Source organism: Citrus sinensis, chromosome 6 (genome assembly GCF_022201045.2).
Source record: "Citrus sinensis cultivar Valencia sweet orange chromosome 6, DVS_A1.0, whole genome shotgun sequence".
In the NCBI taxonomy this organism is placed as follows: domain Eukaryota; kingdom Viridiplantae; phylum Streptophyta; class Magnoliopsida; order Sapindales; family Rutaceae; genus Citrus; species Citrus sinensis.
The window spans coordinates 23,470,565-23,497,470 of NC_068561.1; the positions used below are offsets into that span (position 1 = coordinate 23,470,565).

The 26,906-nt window shown below is 32.6% G+C and overlaps 5 protein-coding genes across 16 annotated transcripts; all 5 read right to left on the reverse strand.

The window, feature by feature from the left end:
- Positions 1–1,371: 1,371 nt before the first annotated feature.
- On the reverse strand, positions 1,372–4,005 carry LOC107177558 (nuclear transcription factor Y subunit C-6). Its single transcript, XM_025099543.2, has 7 exons — positions 3,839–4,005; positions 3,652–3,754; positions 3,424–3,494; positions 2,433–2,627; positions 2,120–2,185; positions 1,848–1,949; positions 1,372–1,641 (listed from the first exon to the last, which is right to left on the reverse strand). Exons 1-7 carry the CDS (start codon positions 3,977–3,979, stop codon positions 1,639–1,641), a joined length of 681 nt encoding a protein of 226 aa, XP_024955311.2. The 5' UTR covers positions 3,980–4,005; the 3' UTR covers positions 1,372–1,638.
- A 2,002-nt stretch (positions 4,006–6,007) lies between these two features.
- On the reverse strand, positions 6,008–8,880 carry LOC102629020 (zinc finger CCCH domain-containing protein 14). The gene is made up of 2 exons (XM_015531510.3): positions 7,716–8,880; positions 6,008–6,925 (listed from the first exon to the last, which is right to left on the reverse strand). Exons 1-2 carry the CDS (start codon positions 8,295–8,297, stop codon positions 6,608–6,610), a joined length of 900 nt encoding a protein of 299 aa, XP_015386996.1. The 5' UTR covers positions 8,298–8,880; the 3' UTR covers positions 6,008–6,607.
- An 800-nt stretch (positions 8,881–9,680) lies between these two features.
- On the reverse strand, positions 9,681–10,097 carry LOC107177559 (hypothetical protein). The gene has a single exon (XM_015531488.1). It carries the CDS (start codon positions 10,095–10,097, stop codon positions 9,681–9,683), a length of 417 nt encoding a protein of 138 aa, XP_015386974.1.
- A 4,479-nt stretch (positions 10,098–14,576) lies between these two features.
- LOC107177560 (hypothetical protein) lies at positions 14,577–14,996 on the reverse strand. Its single transcript, XM_015531489.1, has one exon. The coding sequence runs from the start codon at positions 14,994–14,996 to the stop codon at positions 14,577–14,579; it is 420 nt and encodes a 139-aa protein (XP_015386975.1).
- A 2,950-nt stretch (positions 14,997–17,946) lies between these two features.
- On the reverse strand, positions 17,947–24,796 carry LOC102622378 (lipid phosphate phosphatase 2-like). 12 transcript variants are annotated; one of them, XM_052443404.1, is made up of 11 exons: positions 24,087–24,554; positions 23,674–23,766; positions 23,003–23,227; positions 22,811–22,898; positions 22,575–22,684; positions 22,364–22,454; positions 21,976–22,164; positions 21,814–21,873; positions 19,987–21,012; positions 18,357–18,935; positions 17,947–18,217 (listed from the first exon to the last, which is right to left on the reverse strand). In XM_052443404.1, the coding sequence occupies exons 1-9, from the start codon at positions 24,144–24,146 to the stop codon at positions 20,807–20,809; spliced, it is 1,122 nt and encodes a 373-aa protein (XP_052299364.1). In that variant the 5' UTR covers positions 24,147–24,554; the 3' UTR covers positions 17,947–18,217; positions 18,357–18,935; positions 19,987–20,806. The 12 variants fall into 12 exon arrangements, with proteins under 12 accessions (XP_052299364.1, XP_052299361.1, XP_052299363.1 ...); XM_052443401.1 differs by adding an exon at positions 19,582–19,730 and having other exon boundaries at positions 17,947–18,935; XM_052443403.1 differs by adding an exon at positions 19,573–19,730 and having other exon boundaries at positions 17,947–18,935.
- Positions 24,797–26,906: the final 2,110 nt, after the last annotated feature.

Consider the following 26,906-nt stretch of genomic DNA (forward strand, 5'->3'; position numbering starts at 1 on the left):
GGATCAGAGCATCTTTCTTGTCAAGATAATGCTTTTCCCTATTTTGGTAGGGAACCACAATTATTCCCAACACAAAACAACGATATCTCATCAGTGCGTGTAAGATACTTCCCATGCTTCAGCAATTTGTCACTAGACAGTAAATTAGGGTTTTTATTTTGACAGTAGTTATAACTCAAAAGTATTTGTCATAGATTTTTTAATATATTAATAGTAAAATAATGATTTATTAAGTGATAATGTTGATCTTACGGTGTGTAATAGTGGTATATATATCGCTCTATTTAGTTAATCAACGACTTTTGTATTATATGCAGGGAGTTATAAAATTTTAACGGGTGTTCCGAACTCACCATATATATGATGGACACTAACAAAATATATAATTGAGTTTTATTTAGTTTATGCCATCAAATCATAGCCATTACAAACATATTTATATAACAATTCTAATATATTTATACATTATCAATTTTTAAACTCTCATATTTGTGGGTTGAAAGTTAAGTTATATATTAGCAAGTGTTAGAACTCCTAATTCATAGTAAATGAAGCTTTTAAGCCAGAATATCACAGTACCAAAAGGAGCCAAAAATCAGTTACATAAAGCTGAGGAAGCGCGTAGATTACGAATAAACATGCTTGGTTGGGAAAATTCATGATTGATGAATTCATTGAATTGGAGAATTTTTTTTCAAGATGGGTTCGGAAGCACCATTGGGGTTGGTTGGCTTATCTTTTTCTTTAAATGATCCCACCCCCTTTAACGTTGGCTAATTTATTTAGCACATGATCTGTTTCTGTCGACTTTTTGTTCTGCCTTTTGACTTAATTCCTTTAACGTTGGCTCTTGGCTGCGTGCACAGCGCATTTTGCCCCATATTATGAGTTCTTGAGCATGTGGATGGGACCTCCATTCGATGGAACCACTTTACAACTTTCCCAACTTCAGCGATTATTATTGAGAGTAATCTATACGATAGCCTGTACTAAACGAATCCAACAAACGCAAATTTGAGAATACAAATCAAATCATATATGTCCATGCCATTCACAAAAATGTAAACTGTGGATAAGTACCTTCCTCAATAGTTGTTTCCTGGGGTAAGAGTCTCACCACTAATTATGTACTTGATAGATAGATGACTAAATTCTCTTTTAGTCCAGAGCATGTACGTCAAATATTGGTTGGTCTCCATATTTCTATAAACGTCCTTAATCATCTTTACATCGTTATTTATGTTAGAGATAAACGAGCTAAAAAGAAAAAAAGGCTACTTTTTGATGAGGGATGGCGCACTCTTTACTGGTGCTCAGAGTCATTTTTTTAAATGCGAGGACTAGCTTAGAAATTCTACTAAAATATAGGAACAAAAGAGGAGTTTATCCCCTTTATTTTTTTAGTTTATATTTAGCGATGTTTTTTTAATCATCGGAAAACTTTATTCTACATAGCAAAGTATTTAACGATGTTGTTTTATCATCGCAAACTTTATTCTAAACCGGGAAATCTCGAACATTAAAAAAAAAAAAAAATTAGATAAGCTAATTGTTATACAAAGATATATAGAGCAGTTCTTCAAGCTAATTAACTTGTTATCCCATTTCAGCAGCTCTTTCTTCCGCCATAGCCTTCCATCACTGCAAAACAAACAAGAATTTGCCAATGTAAGCCTATATATATATTTGGTATATATTTTATTATTATTAATTTGTTTTACTATACTGTAAAACAAATTAAGCAAGAAATATAATTTATTTGACTATTCTATTTGCATCAAATATTTCATTAGTGGCAACCCGAATCAATAATAATATATACTTACGTAAGTGCTTTGATTACGTACCTTAGCAGTTGATCCATAATCAAATTCAGCTATGGACGGTGATGGTTTCATCATGACTTGCTGCTGAACTTTGGGGTAGATCATACCGGGAGTCATGAAGTTCTGACAAAGAAATAAAACAGGCACAAATGAAATATATGGAACTTCACAAAATTTTAAGGAGCAAGGAGTGAAAATGAACAATGTTACGAGGGCACCCACCACTTTTTTTCTTTTTTTTCTTTTTTTAATTTCAGGAAGGAATTGACAAAATCCGAGTTATATACACTCACCGCACTAACGTGTACTCCAGGGAAATGTTGTTTATTTGCAGGGCGAATTTCAACTGCTTCATCATCCTGAGATAATTTTTTTTCATGAAAACAAATGAAAAAATATCCGTTTTTAAAAAATTAGGTTTTCGAGTTTTATTAATTAATGCATCGATCAAATACAATCACATTCGTGTCATTTCTAAAGATTAAATAAAATCCTTTTTCTATATACTAGACAGTAGATATGGAAGGAAATAATTAATGCTCTCTATATATAAGTGTGTGCAATTAATATAACAAAAACAACCCAAGGAAAAGAAAATTAAGCAACCTGTCGGCAGTCATAAGGCACGAAATCAATCAAGAAGTCGAAAAGCTCGTCGAGCCTTAAAGCCCTAGCAATGTCACAGCGCTGAAGTGTCCGGCGCTTACCATCCTCAGTTTGCAGCCATGCTCGAAGTGTCAGCTCCATAATGAACATCTCACAGGCTTTTGCGAACACTGCAGGGGAGTCTGCGGTCGTCATCTACATTAATAAATATACAAGTGAGTTATATATTGGATCAAAGCACATACAACGCACGAGCTCTAAATGAACTAAAATTTAGAAAGTACATGCGATGCAGCAGAACTCCAATATTCCATTTATTCTTGAGAAAATCCCCTATCTATTTATCATCGTACATTTTTTATTCTTTTGTTGTGTTAGTTTCATTGCTGGGCATTATTTTTGTAGAACCACCGCACTGCACTAGTTTGGTATCACAGGTTTTGGATTTCATGAAGTACAAATTTGGTACTTTATTTCAAAAAGATTATCTAAAAATGAAATGAATGAATCTTTTTTGATAATTTATCCCAAAAAATTGGAAAGTGCCATTTTCCACTTCTAAATTACTAAAAAAAATGACACGTTTTCTACTCATATTAACTTTCTTTTTTTTTTTAATAAAAAAAAGGCGTACCAAACATGTTTTACATATTTTTATTTTTAGAAAATTAAAGCGGGTACCAGAAACAACACCTTATTATTCTAACTCATCAATGTTATTAAAATAGCGAAATTGAAAATTGAGTATCGAAGTTAAATTTCAAGATGGTGCTTGATAGTTATTAAAGAAACAATTGAGTGCGTGGCTACACAATCTTCATAGATACATCATAAATGGACATTCAAGTTGCAAATCGTTGAACTGAGTTCATCTTGATAAGTTACCCTGTTTCTAAAATCAAAATATTGTTGTAAAAATAAATTAAATAAATCTTAAGAAGATGAATTAAAAAAAAATAAAATTAATTCATTAATTAATTAACCAGCAAACCTTCACTTCTTCCCTTGATTTCATAACCTTTTTGATCCTCGCCAAAGGTAGCAGATGATTGCGCAAGGATTCTAACAATACACCATGAAAATCAACAAGATCGATGCATTAGTAAATGAGGACTAATTAATTAATATAAAAATCTATCGTTACGATATGTGGATCGACCTGTCTTTACAGATTTAGAATTGGATGATTAACTATAATTATGTCAAATGAAAAATGAACCTGTGGTGGCATTTTCAATATCACTCTTTTGTTGTTCCCAGAATGATTGTACAAGCTGTCGTTGCTTCAGCATGAGAGCCAAACTATGTGCCTCTTCCTCATCCTATTCATTAATATACATGGGAAAATAAATAAATAAGCGAGATTTGACAATATTAACTGGAACTAAGCAGATCTTGAATATCACCTCTTCGGTTGGCTGATGGGATGGCAACATGAAAGGAGTCATCGGCATAAAATTATGCACCGGTGCTGCATCCTGAGATGGAGTACTTGAAGGTGTGAAATCATCCTCCGATACATTCAAATCCACCTTTGGCCTCCTCATGATGATTCTTCTATGTAATTTTCTTGTCAAGGAAGGAGTCCTTAAATAATAAATAAGAACACCACACCTTTAATGTCAAGGGATAGTGCCTAATTAATTAGGGTTTAAACACAGTGCCTTAAATAGAGACATTGCCTAAACAAGTTTGTTAAATAATATTTATGGCATTCATGCAAAGCAATGAGCATTAATTGTAAGCCAATCCCAGGCTGTAATTTTAGCATCTAGTGTCGTCTTAAGATAAGCACAAGCATAGGTGGGGAAAAATGTCATACGAAAACATGATATCTCTAGTTCGTATACTCGCGTGGAACTCCAAACACGTGCTCCATGATGATCATGTGTAATGCCAGGTATTGATTTTATGCTCACATTCAAATTTGGAAGCACCATTAATTGACTACAAGCGCTCATTCTAAGCACTTGTTGATATTTAAAAGTATTTTGACCCAGCGTGTGATCAATCATCTCGTGTACTTTTAACTCAAATGTTTTTCTATGAACATTTAGATTTTGATTCTTAACATGTAAACCTGGTGAGTATGTTAAAAATATTGTTGGAAATGTACTGATTGGAGAGAAAGTATGTGTCATACTAGCTTTTGCGAGTAGAGGGAAATCTGAAAGTGTTGCAGCATCCCATTTCCCAGTTTAACAAGTGAAGTTCTTCCTATTCAGCAAAAAAATGGCTAGTTGGTCTCTTTTTCGATAAAATTGATGACATTTTGTTTTAATGTTGGCAAAAGAATCAGATTCTCTGTATCTCATCTGGAGTTGGTCCTCTATTCTGTACTAATTGGCTGAATGGCTATAGAGTTTGACGTCTGTTTGGCATACAAGGTGATCAAAAAGGAAACAAGTTGAGTTTGTATGAAAAAAAAAATACAGATTTAATCTGGTGGAGTTTAATAATTAGAAAGAGAAAGTCTTGGTTGAACAGGCCTTCGTATTAATGATCTAAATTCCTTCTTGATATAAAGTCACTGGAATTTTAAGAGAATTTCCGTTTTAAAGATGATTTAGAGGTTGCTATTTTTAGTTAGGATTTCCATTAGTTAAGGTTAAAGGTGTTCTATATATTAAGCAAGCTTATTTCCTTAAACTGGACATAATATGCCCATTGTTTTATTTATTTATTTATTTTTCAAATAACAAGGAGTTCGAACATTTTTATTTTTCACTAAATTCTTACTTTTTCATAAATTCAACAAATGATTAGGATACCCTCTCCCTTTATTTGAACTTAATTCAATCTCTAATTTAACGATCTTGTTGTGTGTACAAATAAATATGTGGTAAAAAATATTCCTTTATTATTTGTCATTTGTTAACCACAAAATTACATGTTCATAAGTAAAACTCATTTCAAAAGAGTATCTTAATACACATTCGCTATTTATATTGACATTTAATTAAAAATTAGAACATTGCCTATGAAATTATTTTAAAATACAATTATGCTAACGAGTAACACCATTCATTGATACAATTAACTATTGCGGCCTCAACATTCAATGAATGAATTAGTTATTGGTTATAACTTAAAAAGCAAGAAAATATTATTGTATAATGATATATCCAATGAATTAGACCCTCTTATTAGTAACAATAATATATATGTATTTGCTCATCAAATAAAAGTCGGATCACGAGATAATTTTGGTGCAACCATTTTTCTAATATCAATATTGAAAAGTTTACTTGTGAGACTATTTAAGAGCATCGTTGTGCTAGCACTAGTCAATGACATATTCAAGTATTACAACAGATACATCTACTGATGACGCGTAATAATTAAATCTATGCATTCAAAGAGTTAGACTCTTATTAGTAATAACTTGAATAATAATAAATGTTACTAGAATCAGTTAATTATTGTAGCAGCAGTGATTATTGCTCATTATATTTTTATTTTGAGAGCATTTTACCTCCGAAGTAAAAACTATATAATGAGGTAATATATATGAACGCTGAAATTTATTATTATACTTCGATGATAATATTACATATCTCAAGCATCAACAACCGTATGGTATCAAGACAAAAAAAAAAAAAGAAAAAAAAAAAAAAAAAACCTCGTCTCCTTGAAATGAATGGATTCAACGCCACCAACAAACGGTGGTTGTGGTTGGACATAACTCACTCCAACATTAAAAAAACAACCCATACAATATCACGTTACAGGGCCCCGCCCCACCTCAACCCAAAGGAAGCAAAACTTTGTGTAGTTGAATTATATTATCCAACTAAAGACATCAACTCGCGACAACATGCAACAACAACATCAGCAGCAGCAGCAACAACAACATGCATATATATATATATATTTAACTAACTAGTTGAAACCAACGTTGCTTGCTCTCACTAAAGAAATATACACCATCATCATTTCGACGTTCGGCTTTGGTTGTGCTCTTCTTGCCGCTCTTTATTTTATTTTATTTTCATCCATGGAATGAGGACGTCTGTTTAGTAAAATATTATATATCATACATGTAGATAAACAATCATCTAAACCTAAATTATTTTTCATTTTGTTTCCATTATTAATGTTATTAAGATTAGGATTATATTTATATTTATATTTAATACACACACACACACACATCCCATTTAATATCTAAATTATCAACGTGGGACTGGTATTCTCTCTTGTTCAGTAAGCGAGTGACGGAAGTGGCATCGGTGGCCATAAGGGCAGATGCCTCCAGATAAAACCATCCGGCAAACCTCAGTTTTGTACTTAGGGTGTCTGATTACGGGCCGCAATTCCGTAAAGTCATGCGCAAATTGGCAATAGTCACCGTATGGACACGAACCAGTCTCCTGCCACTTGTTGCAGAGCTCCGTCTTCCACATCCCTTGATTGTACGCCTCCAATTCTACTGCCTTTGCCTCCTCCGCCTCCTCTCTCTTGTTATTACCGGGTGGCACGTACACCCTTTGCTGCACCCGCAATCACAACAACATATCGTCTTATGTTATGCATTCTGAGATAATTAATATATTTTGAGAATTGGTAGAATCGCGCATTGCAAACCATAACAAAATACAGTTTGCCCCATTAGCATGCATATAACGGAGCAACCAGCCCCCTTCCACATCTCTCATAACGTATAACGTGTTCTACGAAATATCTATTAAAATATGGAACAACAATTCTAGAACTTAAATCTTAAGAGTGGCTAAAAACAAAATCTAATAAAATATTTATGGTTGTGATTATGGTATCTATAAGAGTACTATTATACTCCACAGTTTAGATATTGTCAGATGATTAGGTTTTGTTAATTATCTAACCATCTCATCTCACGATGTTAAAGCTATAGGTCAGACTCAAACCCAATATTTATATGTTAAAGACTTTTATTTAATATTATTATTCAACTTAATTTGAACTATCTGCGTGTACGGTTGGATCAAATAATTTTTTAAGCATATAACATCAGTGCTAAAGTCCTGTATTCAATTCCCACACTGTGTACCTTATCTGGTAACCTTTTTTTAAGCCCTAATGGGGAGTTCTGTGCTAGCTGGAGCAACCAAACTGTTTATTTGCTATAAGGCAACAACTGTTTCAAAAGAGATTTTAGATGCTTATCTTAGTTTATAACTCATCTGAGAGGGCTTGTTAAGAGTTATTTTCAATATTATTGCAAACATTTGCCAACGGTTAATTTTCATATAGACTAACAACATTAAACAAAAGCTACTGTAAAGATACTTGTTGACTCACAGCTCTTGGCCGACTTGTACCGCTACTTGCATTGGCCTGTTTCGGCTTAATAGTACAGCCACTGGACCGGACCGAGATGCTCTTGGGAAATGATTCTCTCTCCAAAACGGTTCGCTTCTCCAACCGGTTCGGTTCCATCACGTTGTTCGGAGCAAAACCAGGTGGAATATCTTCAGTCATACGGTGAAAGCTGCCCGTGATGATCTTGAGGAGTCTGGCATTGGCCAATCGGAGATCGGCATTCTGTTGTCGTAGGGTTTCCAGCTCTCTAGTGATGGCTTGGAGACGAGAAAAGCAGAGATCATAGTGATCACATAGCTGCTGGTACTCCAATATGAGCCGCGCTTGCTGAAGCCGGTGCTCCGTGGCAATGCGGTGGCGATCGTCCGTGATTAGGGAAGGCGACAGTGACGATCTTGGCGGGAAAACTGAGTTGTATATTGAACTGAAATCAACGTCAAAATCAAAATCAAAATCGAAATCAAAATCAGATGTCAGAGATGAGCTCGTAGTTGCAGTTGCTGTCGTCATGCTAGTTTTTGCATCGGACGGCGAAGTTTCATCTCTGATCTCTTTCTCCATTAAGATTGATTTCAGATAAATTCAATTCTCTTTCTTTTTTAATAAATTATTATTATTATTGTTTTTTACATATCCTCTCATTTCATTGTAGAATCACCTGAAATCATATGTACCAATATATAGGCGGTTGAATTGATTTGATGCTTTGGTTTTCTAGGACACGTGGAAGTAGCTGATTGGCGAGAAACACGGTGTTCAGTCTGAGAGGCCAGAGCAGCGGATATCATCAGGACAATTTGCTTCGGCGCCAAGGAATATAAAAACCGTTAAGAGATACGGCAACAGAATCGTATGCAAGTGTAAGTAAATGATGCTGGATGACAGTTGCTAGTTGTTAGGGGCATGTTTGGCGTGGCATGTAAGAATGTGAGTTGAGAGAGAGACGGAGAGTGGTTCCGGAGTTTGATGTTCACTTATGATGACTGGATTAAGACATGCTTTTCCACTTATTGTAAGTAAAATACTAATAATGACTCTACTTATAGAAGTTGCTTCTATTTGACAACTTTAACTAACTATGGTCCCCTCAATCTAGATGGAATGCCTAATCTTTTGTTGTGTTTCCAACAACCAAGTTGATAAATTGAACACCAATTTAAATATTATAGCCTTGTTATTGTATAACAAAATCTTCGAAATTATACACGTCGCTGCTTTTTTATGGGAATGGACAGCAATGCACCACATCGAACCCGTCGGTTTAGTTGGGTCCGTTTTCTTTTGGATTTTTAACTGGGCCAACCCAAGTTCAAGCCCAATTTGGCAGACTCAAATATAAATTCTTTTATGCTTCACAATCCACATACAACGACCACCAAATTATGACACAGTGTGTGTATGTGTGTTTTTAAGTCATATAATTTAATAGAGTCTGTGTTCAATGCGTTCAATTTATTATAAAATCATATGGTTAATAATGTATTCGCATGAAAAAAAATTGAGAATACTCGTATAAGAAAAGAACTCTATGTGTGTGTGTGTGTATATATTTGTATGTGTGATCAAGAAACATAAGTTGTTTTGTTTGCTTAATTTGTCTGTCTCTTGCTTCACACTAAAAATTTTTGTTGCCGTAGTCAACAAAATTCATCTTTAGAAAAGTCTAAGGAGGACTGAATCCGATACTTAATTGAGCTTCATATTGACGGTGGAAAATATATGAGGTTCACTGGCACTGCTATGAAATATATAATAATATTATGGAAACATGCCGACAAGCAGAAATACAGCAAATGAATATCTCTAATAATTATTAAGGAGTAACTACATCTTGCATAGAAGCTAAATTAATTAACAATTTGAAAAAAAAAAAAAAAAAAACTTACATACAATGAACAAGGGATTCTAGTAATTTGGAATCCCAATATTATCAATTTAGTGATTTCAACAATCCATTTGCAAGGAAGATATGTCGCGGCCGGTAGCTACTAAAATCTTATAAATCTCAAGCACAAGCCTATTCTCAATTTCTTCATTGGAATAAATAACTTTATCACCTTGCCTTGCTCTTGGAACCCGCTTGCCTCCGAAAACATTATCGTTATTCAAAGAACCAACTTTGCCAGCCAAATTGTTCATCTTTCGAATGTAACCGTTCTTGAACTTGGTCCATAGCCGCAACGGTGAGGCAATAATCTTGAAGCAAAGCTTTGGCACGGCTTTGATCCTCCAACACCTGCTCGATGAGGGCCCTTTAAGCCTTATGACTCTCACGTTCCTTTTTCTAGCGTCGTTGAGTTTTTGATACCCTCTTCTTCTCCAGCATCTCTTCAGTGAATTACAATTTGGTATCAGCTCCATTTTGTCTGTGTATGTGTGTGTTGTAAGTGGCAAAGAAAGAGAATGATTTATAGACAAGTTCACAAGAAAGTCATAAGCAAGGGCAAGGCCAAGGTAGTATGGTCAACAAAAGGGGGCTTGAATAGAATTTCTTCTCCCTGTTTTTTAAAATTATTTAAAGAATTATTTATGAAATATTCGAGATATCTAGTGGCGTGTAGAGTCTGTAATTTCATTTTCTTCACGACTTTATTAACTAATCTATGATACTGATGTATGTTTGACCAGAGAACATATAGACCAAGACTGTCAAACCTGGGTTGCTATCATTTCATATATATTATAGCTAATCAGCAAATGTTGTGTGATTGTGATTTTCATGGAGGATTCGTTGTAAGTTGAAATTAATTTTGAAATTAGCTAGAAATTAAGTTATGATTGAAGTAAGTGTAACAATACATTTTTAATGATATATCTGCGTGCGTGCGCACGTTTATGTTGCGTGCGCACTTATGTTGCGTGCATGCGTGACATTTTAGATGGAAATAAGTTACTTATAAGATTAAAACATTAATCATAAATAAATTAAGTTAACTAGCACATAACACATGGCAGTAATATATTTCTTCGGGTGTGAATCTAGATTGTTGACGTGTTCGAATCCAAGTGATGGAGAGGATTCAATGTGTCAGTTTATGGTAGAAGCCTAAGTGGTTGATTTGATGAATTTATAATGTGGTCAAGACTAAAGCCTTGTTTAGGATTAAAGTTTAAACACTATGACTAGCTTATTTTATAATTTTTTTTTATTAAAGGGGGCTCACTTATTTCATATATTTTGATATAGATAGTATTTGATAAAATTTTTAAAATCAATTTATTTTATAATTTTTTTCTATTTTAATAATAATTTTTAAAAATAGGTAGAGATTACTTTATATAAATAAGTTGCGAAATAAACCATCACTTCTTTTTAAAATAATTATTATAACTTTTATATTTTAATAAAAAATATAATTATGTCTCATTTTTCATAAATTCTAATATATAAATAAAAAGCATCATCCGTAAGGGATCCACATATAACTAGAAGACGAGAAAAATATACTAAAATCATGAAATTCAATATAAAAAGTAAATGAAAATCCTTCTCAATCAAGTTATTCGACCGATTCTCAGAAAAAGAAAAAGGAAAAAAAAGTATTTACGATTGAAATCATGCATTTATGAAAACAATCATGAGCCTTACTAACATGCAAGTTCGGCAAAGGTAGGATGCGATATTATATTTGATTCTTATATTCTTTTTGTTCTCTTTACCAACTAAACCCTTGTGATATATACTTTTATTTTTATTTTGGTAATTATATAATAAAATAGTACGTTCATAATAAAATTTACTAAATGTATGTACTTTACTTTTCAAACTCATAATAACTAATTTTTCAAGTACCAAGCAACCTTTTAAATTAATAGTTTATTTGATCTGCGTGGCCGAATCAACATATTTCATCAACTACCGCCCACCACAATCCCAAATTAGTCCTAAAATAACAGCTGTAGATTCAACCAGTTATCCTAACTAGGAAGACTTACTTCTAATTAGAAATGAAAAAAAAATAACTGATAAAATTTGTACTAAAATCATGAAATTCAATATAAGAAGTAAATGAAAATCCTTCTCAATCAAGTTACTCGACTGATTCTTAGGGAAAAAGAGGAAAAAAACTATATACAATTGAAATCATGCATTTATGAAAATAATCATGACCATTACTATCATGCAAATTCGGCAAAGGTAGGATGCAATTTTATATTTGATTCTTATATAAGTTAAGAGAAAAAAATATTTGATTTTACTTGGAAGTTGGAAATGATCAACTAAATACATTAAAAATAAATGAATAAATACAGCCCACATTACTATTTACATCTTGAGACCGCTTCTCTACTAGATTGCAGTATATGCTAAGCAAAGAGATTCAATAATTAATTGAGAAATGATCACTCTAGTTAGCCATTGAACTTCTTGCATAAAAATTCAATTTCTTCACTAGAATAAACAACTCTAGCACCTTGCCTTACTTTATTTGGAATCCGCTTGGTTCCAAAAGCACTCTCATTATTCAAAGAACCAACTTTGCCTGCCAAATTGTTCATCTTTCGAATGTAAGCATTCCTGAACTTGGTCCAAAGCCGCAACGGTGAAGCAATGATAATGTTGAAGCATAGCTTTGGCACAGCTTTGATCCTCCAATCCTCCAACGCCTGCTTGATGATGATGATGAGGGCCCTTTTGACCTTATGACTGTCACATTCTTTTTTCTAGCATCATTGAGTTTTTGGTATCCTCTTCTTCTCCAGTATCTCTCTGATGAATTATAATTTGGTATCAGGTCCATTTTTATTTTCCTTGTGTGTGTTGCATCAGAGCAACAAAGAAAGGGATTTATATAGATAAGTTCACACAATGTGGTCAACAAAAGGCGGTTTGAATGGATTTATTCTTATCCTTATTTTAAGATTTTATTTTTTTTTGGATGAAATATACCGGTGGCGTGACATGCAAGGTTGTGTCTGCATTTTGCACAAAGCTAATTAATTAGTATATAAAATACAATGATTGATCTAGTCTTCTAATTACTTAATTTAGTGAGCATGCTAAGTTAAAGATTCTGTAACTTACAGCCCACCCATTTTAAGAAGCACTGGCCACTATTTTACAAGGTTTTGGTCCCACTTTTTTTTGCCTATACTTGCACAAAATGGGTTGGCTGTAGCCTGTAAGTTACAGATTCTGTAACTTAGCCACACGGGAAAAAAAGGTTATAAAAACTTTTTGGACAGCAAATTGTGGATCTATCGTGTCATAGTTGTGTGATTTTTGTTCAATTTTCATTGCAAATTCGTTGGAATTTGAATATAAATTACACTTTAGAATGCTATAACTACTTAACTAGCTTGATCTACCAATAACTAAGCCGATGTTTCAGGCAAGATAGATCCACGATTTGGACAGCAAATATGCAATTAATTTGCGTGCGTTACTCGAAATATAGGTTTAATATTCTATGCACGATTTCTGTTTTTTATAGCTAAAAGAATGTAATATTATATATATATATATATATATATATATATATATATATATATATATATATATATTTATTCCATATTTATTCAGGTTATGAGATTGCTTTGCACCAGCTGGTATAGAGATTAGTTAGGTTTGATCCAAATTCTATGTACTTTTTTTAAAAATAATGTATTTGTTTATTTTTATATATTTATCCAGATTGTGAGATTGATTTGCACTATTTAGTATAACTATTTGTTGAGATTTGTTTCATATTCACAATTTTTTTTTTTTGGTAAAAAATATAAAAGTTCATAAATCTATCTTATATTCTAAAGGTAGCTTAAGAGTTCAGAATTGTCTTAAGTTTATATTATTTGGTATAGTAACTATTTATTCTTAGTCAATATAGGATGATAATATCTAACATTTCGTGACACGTGCAACATGATCTTTTTATTTGATCCTTATCACGTGAAAAGATAGTATGAGTTCACTCATATATGAGTTTAACTTGATACCATAAAGAAACTCATAAAACTAATCCATATTTAAAAACTAATAAGTGTTACCCAAATCTAAAATATTAAATCCAAAATCAAAACTCGGCCAATGTGAGGTGGTATCCTCAGAATTTGATACAGTATTCAATTGACTAAATAAAATAATAGCACAGCTTAATTTAGATCAGTATTGAACATTCATAGAGAGAACGGGCATTGGGCCCATCTATTTGGAACATTTACCAATTGGTTCAAGCCTACGGCCAGATGAGACTAGCAGTCCAGGTAATAAATAAAATAAAATAAAATAATTCAGCAGAAGAAGACTGAATCAAGTCAACAACTCAAACAGTCCTCCGCATTAAGCTTGTCAATATGCTCAAGGAGGCGTCCGTCTCTACTTATAAACTTTCAACTCAACTCACACAACATCATTGAATCTTGAGTCAAATGGTAGCTTTTGGTGATGATGATGGAGTTGCAATTTGACAAGTGATTTTGCATCTTGCATTCAATGTGTATCTGCATTTATATGAGAATCTGTGATTTCCGATGTGGCATTTTTCAGTACATTCTAATCTTTTTAATCATATTACTAACTTTCTTCTTTGCAACTTCCTGCCTATTGTCCATTGTTAAAAAGTCGTCCATAAATTGATCCCTTTGTAGCGTATTCTTTATCCTTCCCAATCCCATAACTCATAGCAATAAAAATTTTGCTTGAAGACAAACAGAATATGGCAAATGAAAATTTCTATTAAATAAGTACATACAGCTTAATTGGTACGTATTTGTATTCAAATCCAAGTAAACTACACCGATCTAATCAAAACACAATATCAAGAAGAAAGATATTACAAATCCCAAGATGTTTCCAAGAGATGCAAGAACTGGTGGATATCAATCTATTCACCCAGTTGATTAATTGATTTGCATGGAAGATATGTCGCGGCCGCTTGCTACTAAGATCTTGTAAATTTCAAGAACAAGCCTATTCTCAATTTCTTCATTGGAATAAACAACTTTTTCTCCTTCCCTTGCTTTTGGAATCCGCTTGCCTCCGAAAACACTTTCGGTATTCAAAGAACCAACACTGCCAGCCAAATTGTTCATCTTTCGAATGTAAGCGTTCTTGAATTTGGTCAACAGCTGTAAAGGTGAAGCTACAAAAATCTTGAAGCACAGCTTTGGCACCGCTTTGATCCTCCAACATCTGCTTGATGTTGGTGGGCCTTTTAACCTTACGACTCTCACGTTCCTTTTCCTAGAATCTTTCAGTTTCTGATACCCTCTTCTTCTCCAGCATCTCTTCAGTGAACTACAGTTTGGCACCAGCTCCATTTTTGTTCCCTTTTGTGTGTGTGAGAGTTGTTGTAAGAGAGGAGCTAAGAAGAGGGATTTATATACAAAGTTCATAAGCCTAGCTAGCAAGTAAATGTGGTCAACAAAAGGCGGCTTGATTTTTTTTTAATTTAATTTTTATGTTTTGAAAAATTCTTTATGAAATGATTCAGAGCTTCGGTGGCGTGTAGTGACTGTCATTTGACCGTAATTCGATATTATTAATCACGAGATAAACCAATTATTAATTATCATTCAAAGTTTCAAACAAGCAGTGATACGGAGATAATTGACCACAGTCCACAGAGCAAACATCTAGGCCAGGACGGTCAAGACTAGCTTAAAGTGTTCAAGAAAAAAACAAAAACAAACAATACAAATTATATTAATACTGATACTGGTTATGTGATTTCATTGAAGGATTCCTAGTAAAGGAAACCAAAAAGTTGGAATTGGAAATCAAAGAACGATCAAATGCAAAGCAATATAAAATTAATTCAGAGCACTTTAATTCAACTAAATTGAAATGTCCCCACTGAATTTTGAGACCTTGCAAATCCCCAGTTGGAAATTGTTCATGATCTCCACGTGTAATTCTAAAGTTTGGTAAAAGCGGAAGAAAAACGTAACCATTAGATTCGGAAGTTGAAATATCGCGCCTTGCACATGATTCTTGCAAAAGATAAACAAAGGGAAGTACAGTTTTGGCTCCCTAGAGTTTGGTAGAAGTTGAATTTATTGTATTATCCCAAATTTGATTAAATTGATGCTGAAATCTGAATTGACATATCCCATCAATTCTGGAGAAAATAAACAAATACCCGCCAACTTTATGAAGTATGATCTCGTAGACTTAATGACAGCAGCCATGGCGGTCAATTTTGGAGCAGTAAAAACTTTTGTCGTAAAAGTCATACCTACTTTTTATTTTTATTTTTATTTTTGTTGTTTAGTGCTTAGCGGCAGCGCACCAAGCCACCAACACAGTTTTGACCCAAACAATTAGGGCGGGTATACTACTAACTGAACCCCTTCAAGTTACATGAAGTGTAGGGTTGTCAAATCTTCAATCCAACCCAACTTGCGGAGGTTCAGGTTGGGCTTATCCCAAAGTCTCTCATTTTTAATCTGAGTGGAGCTTCTATACGCCCTTTTAAGTTCTTTTAAAATCATAAAGAAATCCCATCGTAATTATATTTTTTTAATACCAAAAACACCCTTTTCTTCTTAAACTCCAATAACTCTGTTTGTTTGTTTATTTCATTTTTCAATTTTCTCACTTCTAAAATAAAATTGGAGTATTACTTCTAAAGCAATCTTGTTCTCTACTTTGTACCCATATAATTTTTTTAAGGTGATAAGTCTGATCTAAAATAAATATATTTAATCTTTAGTTTAAAAGGAGGCTTTTACTAAGCATGAAAATACCCATTTTTTTTTTAAAGTATGAGAATAATGAATTTGTAAGGAAAAGAAAAGAAACAAAGGTTATTTGAACAAATATTGGATAGATGACGAGTTACAAACATAAAAAAGAAAATAAAATAACTAGCTGATGCATTGAAAGAGTTTGTAAATTAGATGAATTATACAATGTGTTTTTTTTAGGAGTTAGAAGAGCGAAAAATAATAGATGAATTTAATTTAATTAGATTTATATGACTGTCCATAAATGCAATTTCATAAGGAAAGGGATGTTATGAGAATATTAAAGGGCTGTTAATTGCATTACTCTTTTAAGAGTTGGCTTATTCGAACCTACCAATTTATTCTCTACACTTACTTTTTAGTTAAGAATTTTATTATCTAAATAATTTTTGAAAAAAAATACTTAATTAATTATTTATTCTCTTTCTCTTCTCAATTTCTCATCAATTCATTCAAACATATTCTTTTAATTACAAATAATTGATATCACTACTAAGAGGAACAAAACCTCCCATTTAAAAAATGAATATCAATAAATTTTTATCAGCCATGGTATTTAATGAATATAAAAATTGATTTTTACTAAACATAAAAGCTATTGAAAAAAAAAACCTTATACATAGAAAGCATAAAATAGAGATCATGATGTACTAAGAAAGACCGAAAAATAAATTCAAAAGAAAGTAAAATTAAGCGTTTATAATCAAAAGCTTATTGAAAATTTAAATATATATGGGCTAAAATTATTATTATCTACTCTACAATTAATCTTAAAATATTTACTCGCACTAATATTTAAAAATATAAAATAATATTCAATCTTCCAAAATTTTTTAGATGAGAGATGAACTGGTAGGCGCTCGAACTCAAGGGCCTCAGGGGCTTCAGTAGCAGAACTCCGTGTCTCATTCCAATTCCAGAGGGAAGATTTCTTGGCTCCTTTAGAAAACAAACTGATTATTTTGTACACCAACCCCGCAAAAAATTACTTACTGTTTCAGTCTTATCTCTTCTTTTAAACTATGAAAACTAAACCCAGAAACACTTCCTTCTGGAATTGGAGTGAGAAAAACAAAAAAAGCAACAACAGAAAGCAATTCCCAGTTACAGAATTCCTGCAAGAATATTACAGGAAATTTGAGGAAAAAATGATGGGCCCCGGAGTTGGTGTTGGAATCGGGTGTGGCATTGGAGCAGGCTTTGGGGTGGCTGGAGGAATCGGATATGGTGGCTGTCTTGAGGTGGTTTTTGGAGTTGGCATGGGTTGCGGCGTCGGTTTCGGGTTCGGGTACGGGCGAGGGTTTGGACACGGTATTGTTTTGGATGGTAGCAAGCCTAAAATTACTATTTCAGATTCTCAAAACAGGTTTGCTATAGATTATTAGTGTATGATTTTTGCATTTTGTCATTTATGTACTATGGTTGCTTTTAGGTTTTTTATTTTTGGGCAATGTGAAACTAGTATGAGAACGGCTAACAAATTTATCACAATGGCATTTTCAATACAGATGCGAGACATGAGTGGTGGAATGTATTCATGAATATACTTCTCTTTTACATGGAAGTCATAAATTCTGAAACTGGATAAATCTAAAAAATCACTAAACAGCCCCTAACTGAAACGAAAGAATAGTAGTAAAAGTACCCTGATAACATTTTCCGATTTCTCTAAAGCTTTCCTATTGTTTGAGAAACCCCACCTCTGAAGAAGCCTTTTCACTCTTCTTGGCTGGACTGATCTTTGAGAATATCATTCGATTTCTTTGCTTGAGCAGCATTCCCATCATAAACGCCTGATGACGCGGGAGACATGGTCAGTGAGGAATTCCAATTTATTTGTCTTTGAAGCGGGGTGAATGGAATGGTACCACCAGATTCACCGCCGCATTGAATCTCCATGAAACTTGAATCAGATGGCAGCTTTTGACTAACCTCGTAACCAGGCTGCGAATTGACGAGTGATTTTGCATCATTTGAATGGTCATGATCTAACTTTCTTGATGCGGCCTTATTCATAAGGTTCTGATCTCCTTTGATCATGTTTAGTTTCCTGTCCGCAGCTTTGAGGTTATCATCCATTGTACTAAGAATCATCTTCAGTTGATCTTCTGAGAAACTGTCCATACCTTGATCCCATGTAGTAAAATCTCCTACACAGATTTTCTTGCGAGCCATCGTAGCTGCATCATCAACTTGCCTCATCTTACTTTCATCGAATTTAGCCAAAGATAACGTTCTCTGTTGACCGTGATCAACTGCACTAATTTTCTTCTTGTACTTTCTGATAATACTGGTCAATTGACCTTCCTTTGAGGTCCAGATCTCCGGCTTCAAAGACTGGCCTTTGACTCTTGGACCATAGATGATGATGCATACTTCAACATCGCACAGAGTTGCGAACTCATAAGCCTTCTTCAACAAACTGTTCTTTCTCTTTTTAAAGGTTGCCAAGCGAGCTTTCTCATGCTTTATTGGCTCCAATTTAAGTGTTTCACAAGCCATCACTAATCCCTGACAAAATGGAAATATTTCTCAGAGATATTCAGAAAAATTGTTTGGGTAATCACATCAAAATCACACTCGAAACAGTAGGCATGATTTTCTATCTACCCAATAAGGAAACCAAATCATTGTAACCATTCATTGAAAATAAAGAAACAAATCAATGCATTAAGACCATTGGCAGAAGGGAGCTGTAAACCCTTTCAGAGAAATCTCTTCCGCAAAATATTAATACAAAATCTTCTAGGTGCACAGCAATGCTAGTTTATGTACTCTAAAATCGTTGATAAATCTTCTATAATACAACTAAGGAGCAGCGCAAGTTAGAGAACTTCTATTAGTTCTATTTATTTATTTGTTTTTTTGAGCAAAGACAATTCATTTAAGAGATGAATGATAGCTATTTGAACTGATTTACCAAATATCAATTCTAGAGTCAGAAATTGTACCACAGCCATACATAAACTAAATAATTGATCAAAAATTGTTCATAAAATCCACTCGGTAACAAGAAGTGACAGTCCAAATTCTTTAAAAGAACTATCAAAGAGATTGCAGGTTTAGACAGATCTCTTCTCTTAAGACCTTGGCTTCCCCTTCTTCTCATTGAAGAGAGCCAAGAGAGAGAGATAGAGACACCAAAGACCTTCACAACCTTGAACCTGACACCGGGAACGTCACCAACAGCATGTCCCTTGTGTCCAAATCCAGCAATCAACACCTCATCGTAGAGAACTCTTATGAGTTATGAATAATAGTTTCTTTAAAAATCATGATCATTTTCTTTAAGGCATATCTGAAAGGCTAACAGAAAATCACAAGCATAACACAACCACAATCAATCAGTTTCGAGTTGTTAATTCTCTAAGAGAAAATTAAAAAAATCGATGAAAAAACTTAATCTATCAATTTCATTCTTCTCAGGACCCTTAAAAGAGAAATTAAAAAAAAAAAAGTAAACTGAAACACATACCCTAATAATATATCAACTTCAAAATCATAAACAAAAATAAAAAACCAGAAAAATTAAAATCATAAGAAATATCATTCATAAACTCACCAAAAGAGTTTCTTGGTGCGTCTTTGTTTGAGTCCCAGTTTCTTTTTGGAAAGGCGGTGGGAGTACGTGTAGAAAGTATTTATAGAGTTAAAAAAGAATCATTTTTCAATTAGGAATCAGAAGCTTACACAGGAAGATACTTGTTAAATCAAATAGGAAACTAGCAATCAGTTTCCAAATATTATTGAAATACCTATTCCTACTTTAAATTTTATTGTGATAACGGGAAACAAAATCTAACATCTATTAATTAAGGCTACGTCAAGTATGGTCTAATTAATTACGGGAAATTTTTCTTTTTCTTGAAAAAGAATAAAGAAAAAACTATTTAATTTGTTCAAAATAATTTCAATTTGGAACCAAGCAATTAAAAGCGTATTATTCAGATTATAGTTTATAACAGTGTCAGCCAGAAAAATATTGATCTGTTAATTATTTTTTAAAGTACATAAATAGGGAAACTGTATAAATGTATAATAAACAGTTAACCCTCCAAAAATTATTGTTATCCGAAAAATTATTTACAAGGGAATCGAGAAAAAATGTGCCAGGAGCACATTATATAATACATTATATTACACTATCCAGTATTATTCCAAGTTCTTTTCCAAACTTGACATTCATTCATCAGTTTCCAGGAGCCAAAACGAAGTAATAAGAAGTTGTACGAGTAATGAAAGATAACCACCCAATTGATAAATACTACATCACTGGAGATAAAAAAAACTTGAGATACTATTTTGAAAGTGAGTACTGTTGAACAGATAAATTATTAAAGAAATCAAGCCCTGCAAAAGCAGAAAAAAACTCTTTTTTTGCACTATCGTCTCCCAGTTTCTACATCGTTCACCAAAGAATTGGAGTCAGAAACAGATTGTAAACCCAAAAATCCGGTATTATTTCTTTCATGTTGTTCATTAACAACCTCAGACAGCATGGTCTGTGCAGTGTGTGGATTCACAGGACTACCTTCTGGAATACTTTCACACTCCCTCAAAAATCGAAAGTATGCATAAGGTCCCCAACCTAAAAACACAGAAGTGCCCTTTCAATTATGAAAGAAACTGAAAGAAAATCAATTAAAGTAATCTATTTTAACCAGTATGATAATGATAGGCGCATTGAGCTTATGAGCTGACATGCCTGCTTCAGATGGGAAATTCAGGATCCCCAATATCTTTTAGGAAGTCGGGAAGGGGAAGGCATATGTGGACATCTCAAGATGTGTTAAGTGTCAACATGCGATTCAAACTACCCCGCATGAAAACATTTTCTTTGCGCAAGGTCCAATGCAACCAATAAGCATATCCCTATTATGGGTGTGTTTGGGAGTGAGGTGCTGTAGTTTTTAAGTTGCAGCTGCTATGTAGTAAAAGTCTGTAGAGTAAAAGCCCTAGCTTTTAAACTGCTTAGCTATCAAATTTCAGCTATAAGGTGTAACCAAACACCTTGGCAGCTGGGCTTTAGCAGCCTAGCTGTCTCACATCATTCCCAAACACACTCTATGTAAGATTGAGATTATAGGCATCCATTATTAAATGGAAATAGAGTATGGCAATGCAAGTCTGGGTAACAGTATCCACATCCCAAGTGACAACCAAGAAGCTCTAGTAATATATCATGCCACTTAGATAAAGATATGGATACCTCTAAAACAATTGTTGGAAAGTACAGGGTAAACTAAGTGATGTAGTCAGCCCATTTCTACGAAAATTCTTCCTTGACTTTAATCTCCTAGGCAGTTCCAACAATGTGGAATGCTCACCTACCATTTCCAGATTTTACCTTATCATAACCAAGGGAATTGTTTCAAATGCTCGGACATACCTTCAGCATGATATGGCGGTGGGAAGAACTGCAAATAGCAAAATGTAGCCACTACGAGTCCTGGAAATTTTTTTTTTAAGTCAACGAATTTATGCATCAGATATTCAGATGGACAGCCAGTCTATCAATTTCCACTAATATTAGCAAATATATGGCACACACCAAGCAAACCTCCAGCAAAGACATCCTGCCAGTGGTGCCAGTAGTCATCAACTCGAGAAATGCCAACAAGAGATGCAAAAAGTAGAGGAAGAAAGACAAGGCACAATTTTGCAACATGGCCTCTGCGGTCAAATGCTTTTATTTTTCCAGATATGTACAGTGATAGGAAACCCAAACCAGCAAATGACCCTGAAAAACAAATCCAATTATTCCATAAAGATAACAAGTCTATCAAACAATTGACATAACTCTGGTATTTGAGTTTATCTGATTTATTTCTTTATCTTCTACTACTAAAATTCCCTTAAATTTGATTGAGATATAATAGCTTCTTTACCCTTTCACATAAGATAAACATCTCTTAGCCATAAAGAATTAATGAACTTACATGAAGTATGTCCGCTTGGAAAGCTCTTATGCCCTTCATTTACAACATGTTTATCACCATGACATATGACATTATTGAATTGATCGTATACCTAACATGCAAAGAGTTGTTAAATGAAAAACTTCAACAATATGACATGACATGAAGCTCCAGCAAAAAGCTTATCACACAAAAGCAGGAATCAGATAATTGCACAATGAGTGAAGCATACAGCTATTCCATCAGGAAAGCAACGCCAAAAGAAGTTCGGTCTGGGCCGACCGACTGCTATTTTTATTGCATCCGTAATAACTCCAGTCACTAGAACAGAGTAAAAGAGGCCTGCCCCAGCAAAAAAAGTTTCCGTCATCAGGTCAGCATGTTATGATAGCTGCTACAGCTGTCCTATAAAGGGGAAGAAAAAAAAATTAAAGAAGAAACTCTAAAGTAGCCAAAAGAGGTTATCACCTAATATGGCATGATGAAGATCGTATACATCCCTCCTATGGTAGTAGACAATAAGAAATATTATAACGGGCACCAGAACTGCATACAGCTAATGAGACACAAAAGAAGGAAAAAAGGCCATTATTATCAAAAAGTAAACTCATAAAGCTACTTCCTTTAACAATTAATAAAGGCAGTCCATAGGGAACCAACCGGGACAGCCCAAACAGGTACTGTATTATTTTTGAAGGGGTATTTAAGATCAGTCATCATATCTTTCCCAACAAAGCGGTAGAATGGATTGATGGCATTGAGGATGACATCCATCACAACAAGAAACAAAAATATCAGCCAATCATGCATGTGTTTCCTTGCCACTACAACTCCATGGGACCTCAAAGTGTGTGAACCAAACTGCACATCCATCGTTCTGCACTGCTTGAAATTTTTATGGCCAAAATGAAATTCAGAGTAATTAGAAAAGCTTGTATTCAGTGATAGAAAAATTTGGAAGAATACATGACCGGTGCAATCCAGCTATTCGGATTGTATCTTTCCTTAAATTGATTCTCCCTATAATTTAACTTTTTATAGTTTCATCAGTTGTCCAATTAGATGCAAAAGTGAGTCTTTGTGAAAACATTAAAAGCGTGTGCTCTCTTTTTAATATCTTCTTATGCAAAGGTTGCCTGGTTATGCCATCTTATGTTCAATCTTCTTTTTACTTTTTCAAACTATAAAAAAGTATTAAGTAATCCTAAAACATCTTGTATCTAGCAAACTTATTCAGATATCTATATGACACATTACCCTGTGACACAAACAAAAATCAAATTGAAGGCCTTTAACTTGTTAAAAACAAAAATATAGAAGAAAACCAGTACCTCTTCGTTCCAATGTTCTATCAGTAGAGATTCAGCTCCAGGAAACCAATCATTACTAATTGTAGAAATGGGCAGCCTCCGGCATATATCATCCTAGAAAATCACCCACAAAGATGAGGTTAACATCACAATTCATTTTCAATATAAAGCAATGCGTTCATAACCCTTTGGATGAATTTAGATATATAATCTTTTTAACTAGAATTGGAAATAACAATCATCAACATCTGATATCTAATTCATCTCAAATGCACTCTCAGTAGCAAAATCGATAGTCAAAACCAGAAAAGGTACTCACAAGAAGAAAAAAACAATACCCACAACAAAAATATCTATCCTTCATATTTTCTCTAATATGATACAAATTCCAATAAAATAACGTCTGAAAAACCTGAAAATGGAGAATCGCTGACCTGAAAGATGCCGGACAAATTTCTAACACAAGAAAGAGAACGCAAATCCCACCAAGGCATTGTATGAATCAATCAAAGAAACAATAAATAATAACAATTATGCAAGCAATATCCAAGTTTATTGACATCAAAATATATCCCAGAAAGTTGCTGAATGCTGATAGGAAGTTTCTTGTTGTTTGGCTTCACACCACATTTACATAAAAAAGAGTTGAATCCAAACAAGTTTTACTGCAGAAGTTTAAATTTCTTTATCGAGAAAGAGACAAATGTGGCATTTTGGAAGCGCTTTTGCAAAAAGTCATTTTCAGAAAAGCGCTTCCTGGAGAAGCAGTTATGTTATAGATTTGAAATTGACTTGGCGTGTATGTTTCCAGACAATAAAGTATAAAAATTTAAACTTTTTTTTTAAACCTAAGACAACCTTTCAAGAAGTCTCACGTCCAAACACGTCCTAAAGCATATACATAAACTGAAAAAAAAAAAAAACAAAAAAAACAAAGACACAGGAAAACAGATTCTGTAAAATTACCGGAAGCTAATTCCGGTGGGGTTTTCGACTTTGCAGTTGAACCAAAAAGGCGATGCCAACGTTCTGAGACCCATTTTATACTTGCGAAAACGAAAGATTCAGAGAGGGCTAGGCTCTGAGTTATGCTCTGTCGTTTTAACCGCCTTGATTTGAAATCGTCAAGATGAAACCTCAGTGCCAGCGAGGTTAATATTGCAATTCATAATTCTGATTTACTATTTTTAACCTTCTGAAAAACGTGTTAAATGTAACCCATCCAATTTTTTTTTTTTTGATACACTTATATATTACAATCATGAAATTTACAATTAAAAATTTATCTAGACTTATCTGAATAATTTTATTACAGTACTGTCTGAATATCAATATTCACTAAATTGAAGGGAGATTTATCCTCACTATTATTAAAAGAAAATCAATCATACCTTAATGTGGGGGAGTCAGTTAACTCCTATTTTATAGAGAGACAAGTCCCAACGATGACCCTGCGCTGGGACTTGAACCCATGCCCTCAAAATTGAAAGTTGAATCTAATGAGTCAAATGTGAATTAAATTGTAATTTTTTTAATTTTTGATATTTAATTAATTTTGTGTCTATTGTCCACAAATTGTATTTTAATTTTGAACTGAAAGAAAGCTGGAAATTAACTCATTCGACGCCTTAATTTTAAAGAGCGATAATTAAAATAAGGGTACGCCTGTGTTGCAACATACAATAACTTTTGTCTTTTTGTATTTGATTACATTACATCACCTTATATTTTCTGTAAAATTCAATAGGAACTAAAAGTTATAAATTTTTACATATAAATCCATTTTTAGAATAAAATGACATTTGAAAAGAATTTTAATTTATTATTGTTATTATTAATATCATTATTATTATATAAGATTATTGCTATTAAATTTTATTATTTTAATTATTATTATTTATGATTATTACTGTCATTATTATTATTAAAATTTATTACTTTTATTATTTTAATTGTTATTATACCGTAATTAATTCATTATTATTAATATTTATCTTGTTATGATTAAAATTAATGTTATTATTAAAATATATTAACTTTTTTATTTTAATTATTGTTGTTATTATTTTTATTAATAATAATATTATTAAAACTTATTAATAATTTTTATTATTTTAATTATTATCATTATTAATATTATTATTTCAGTTAATTTTGTTGTTGTTATTATTATTATTGTTAAATTTTATTAATTTTTTGTTTTAATTAACATTATTGTCATAATTATTATTTTTAGTTTTATTATTATTATTGTTTTAATTATAATATATACAAATAATATTAGGGACACAATTAACAAAAGGCATTTTAAGAACTTATAATAGTTTATTCCAATTATAAAATAAAGTAAACACATCAATGAGAATGTTGTTCATTCCGATTCCGATTCCTTATTACGATTCTAGCTCATTTTTATTCTTATTTAATAAACGCACCATTAGAATGTGCTTAGAACATAGTATTGTATATTGTTATAATATTGTTCACATTAATTTATTACTTACCTATGTTTGGAAGTTTTAAAAGTTAGATTGTGGTCAATTATATAATTCACTACAATGTGCTAAATTTTGTCTTAATAGAAACGTTAAATATATTTAAATTATATTTTTATTTTTACTATAATAATTATAATATTAAAAATAAATTATATTATATTATATTATAATATTATTTTATTTTATTATATCATATTATATTTATATATTAATAATTAATATAAAAATAATAATTAAAGATAATTTTTAATAAATTTACATAATGAGAGTAGATTTAGAAATTATAGTAATAATTAAAAAATATGAAATATTTATGAATTTGTAGAATAAATAAACGTATTTATCTTTATGAAGTTAGGACGCAAACATAAGCTTTATTTTATATTTAACGAGTTGTGGCTCTTATAAACTAGTATTGAATCATGCATTGTAATTGCATAATATCAATAATAAAAGTCATCTTAAATTTCCTAGTTCTTATTCATATCATTTAACAACTAAACCAATAAATAAAATAATAATTATTATATTTTTTCCTGACATTTCACAAAACAAGGGGGATTGCAATGAAAATAACCTAAATAAATACACTCTGCCGTTGGATTTGCTTTTACCATTCTTGTCTTGGATCCAATGGTTAAATTACAAAATGACAAAAGAAGTGGTATATTGTAACTGTTGCAACATAGGCGGACCCTTAAAATAAATATAAAAATCTGAATGTAAAATAAAATAAAATAAAAATAAGTGTTGACT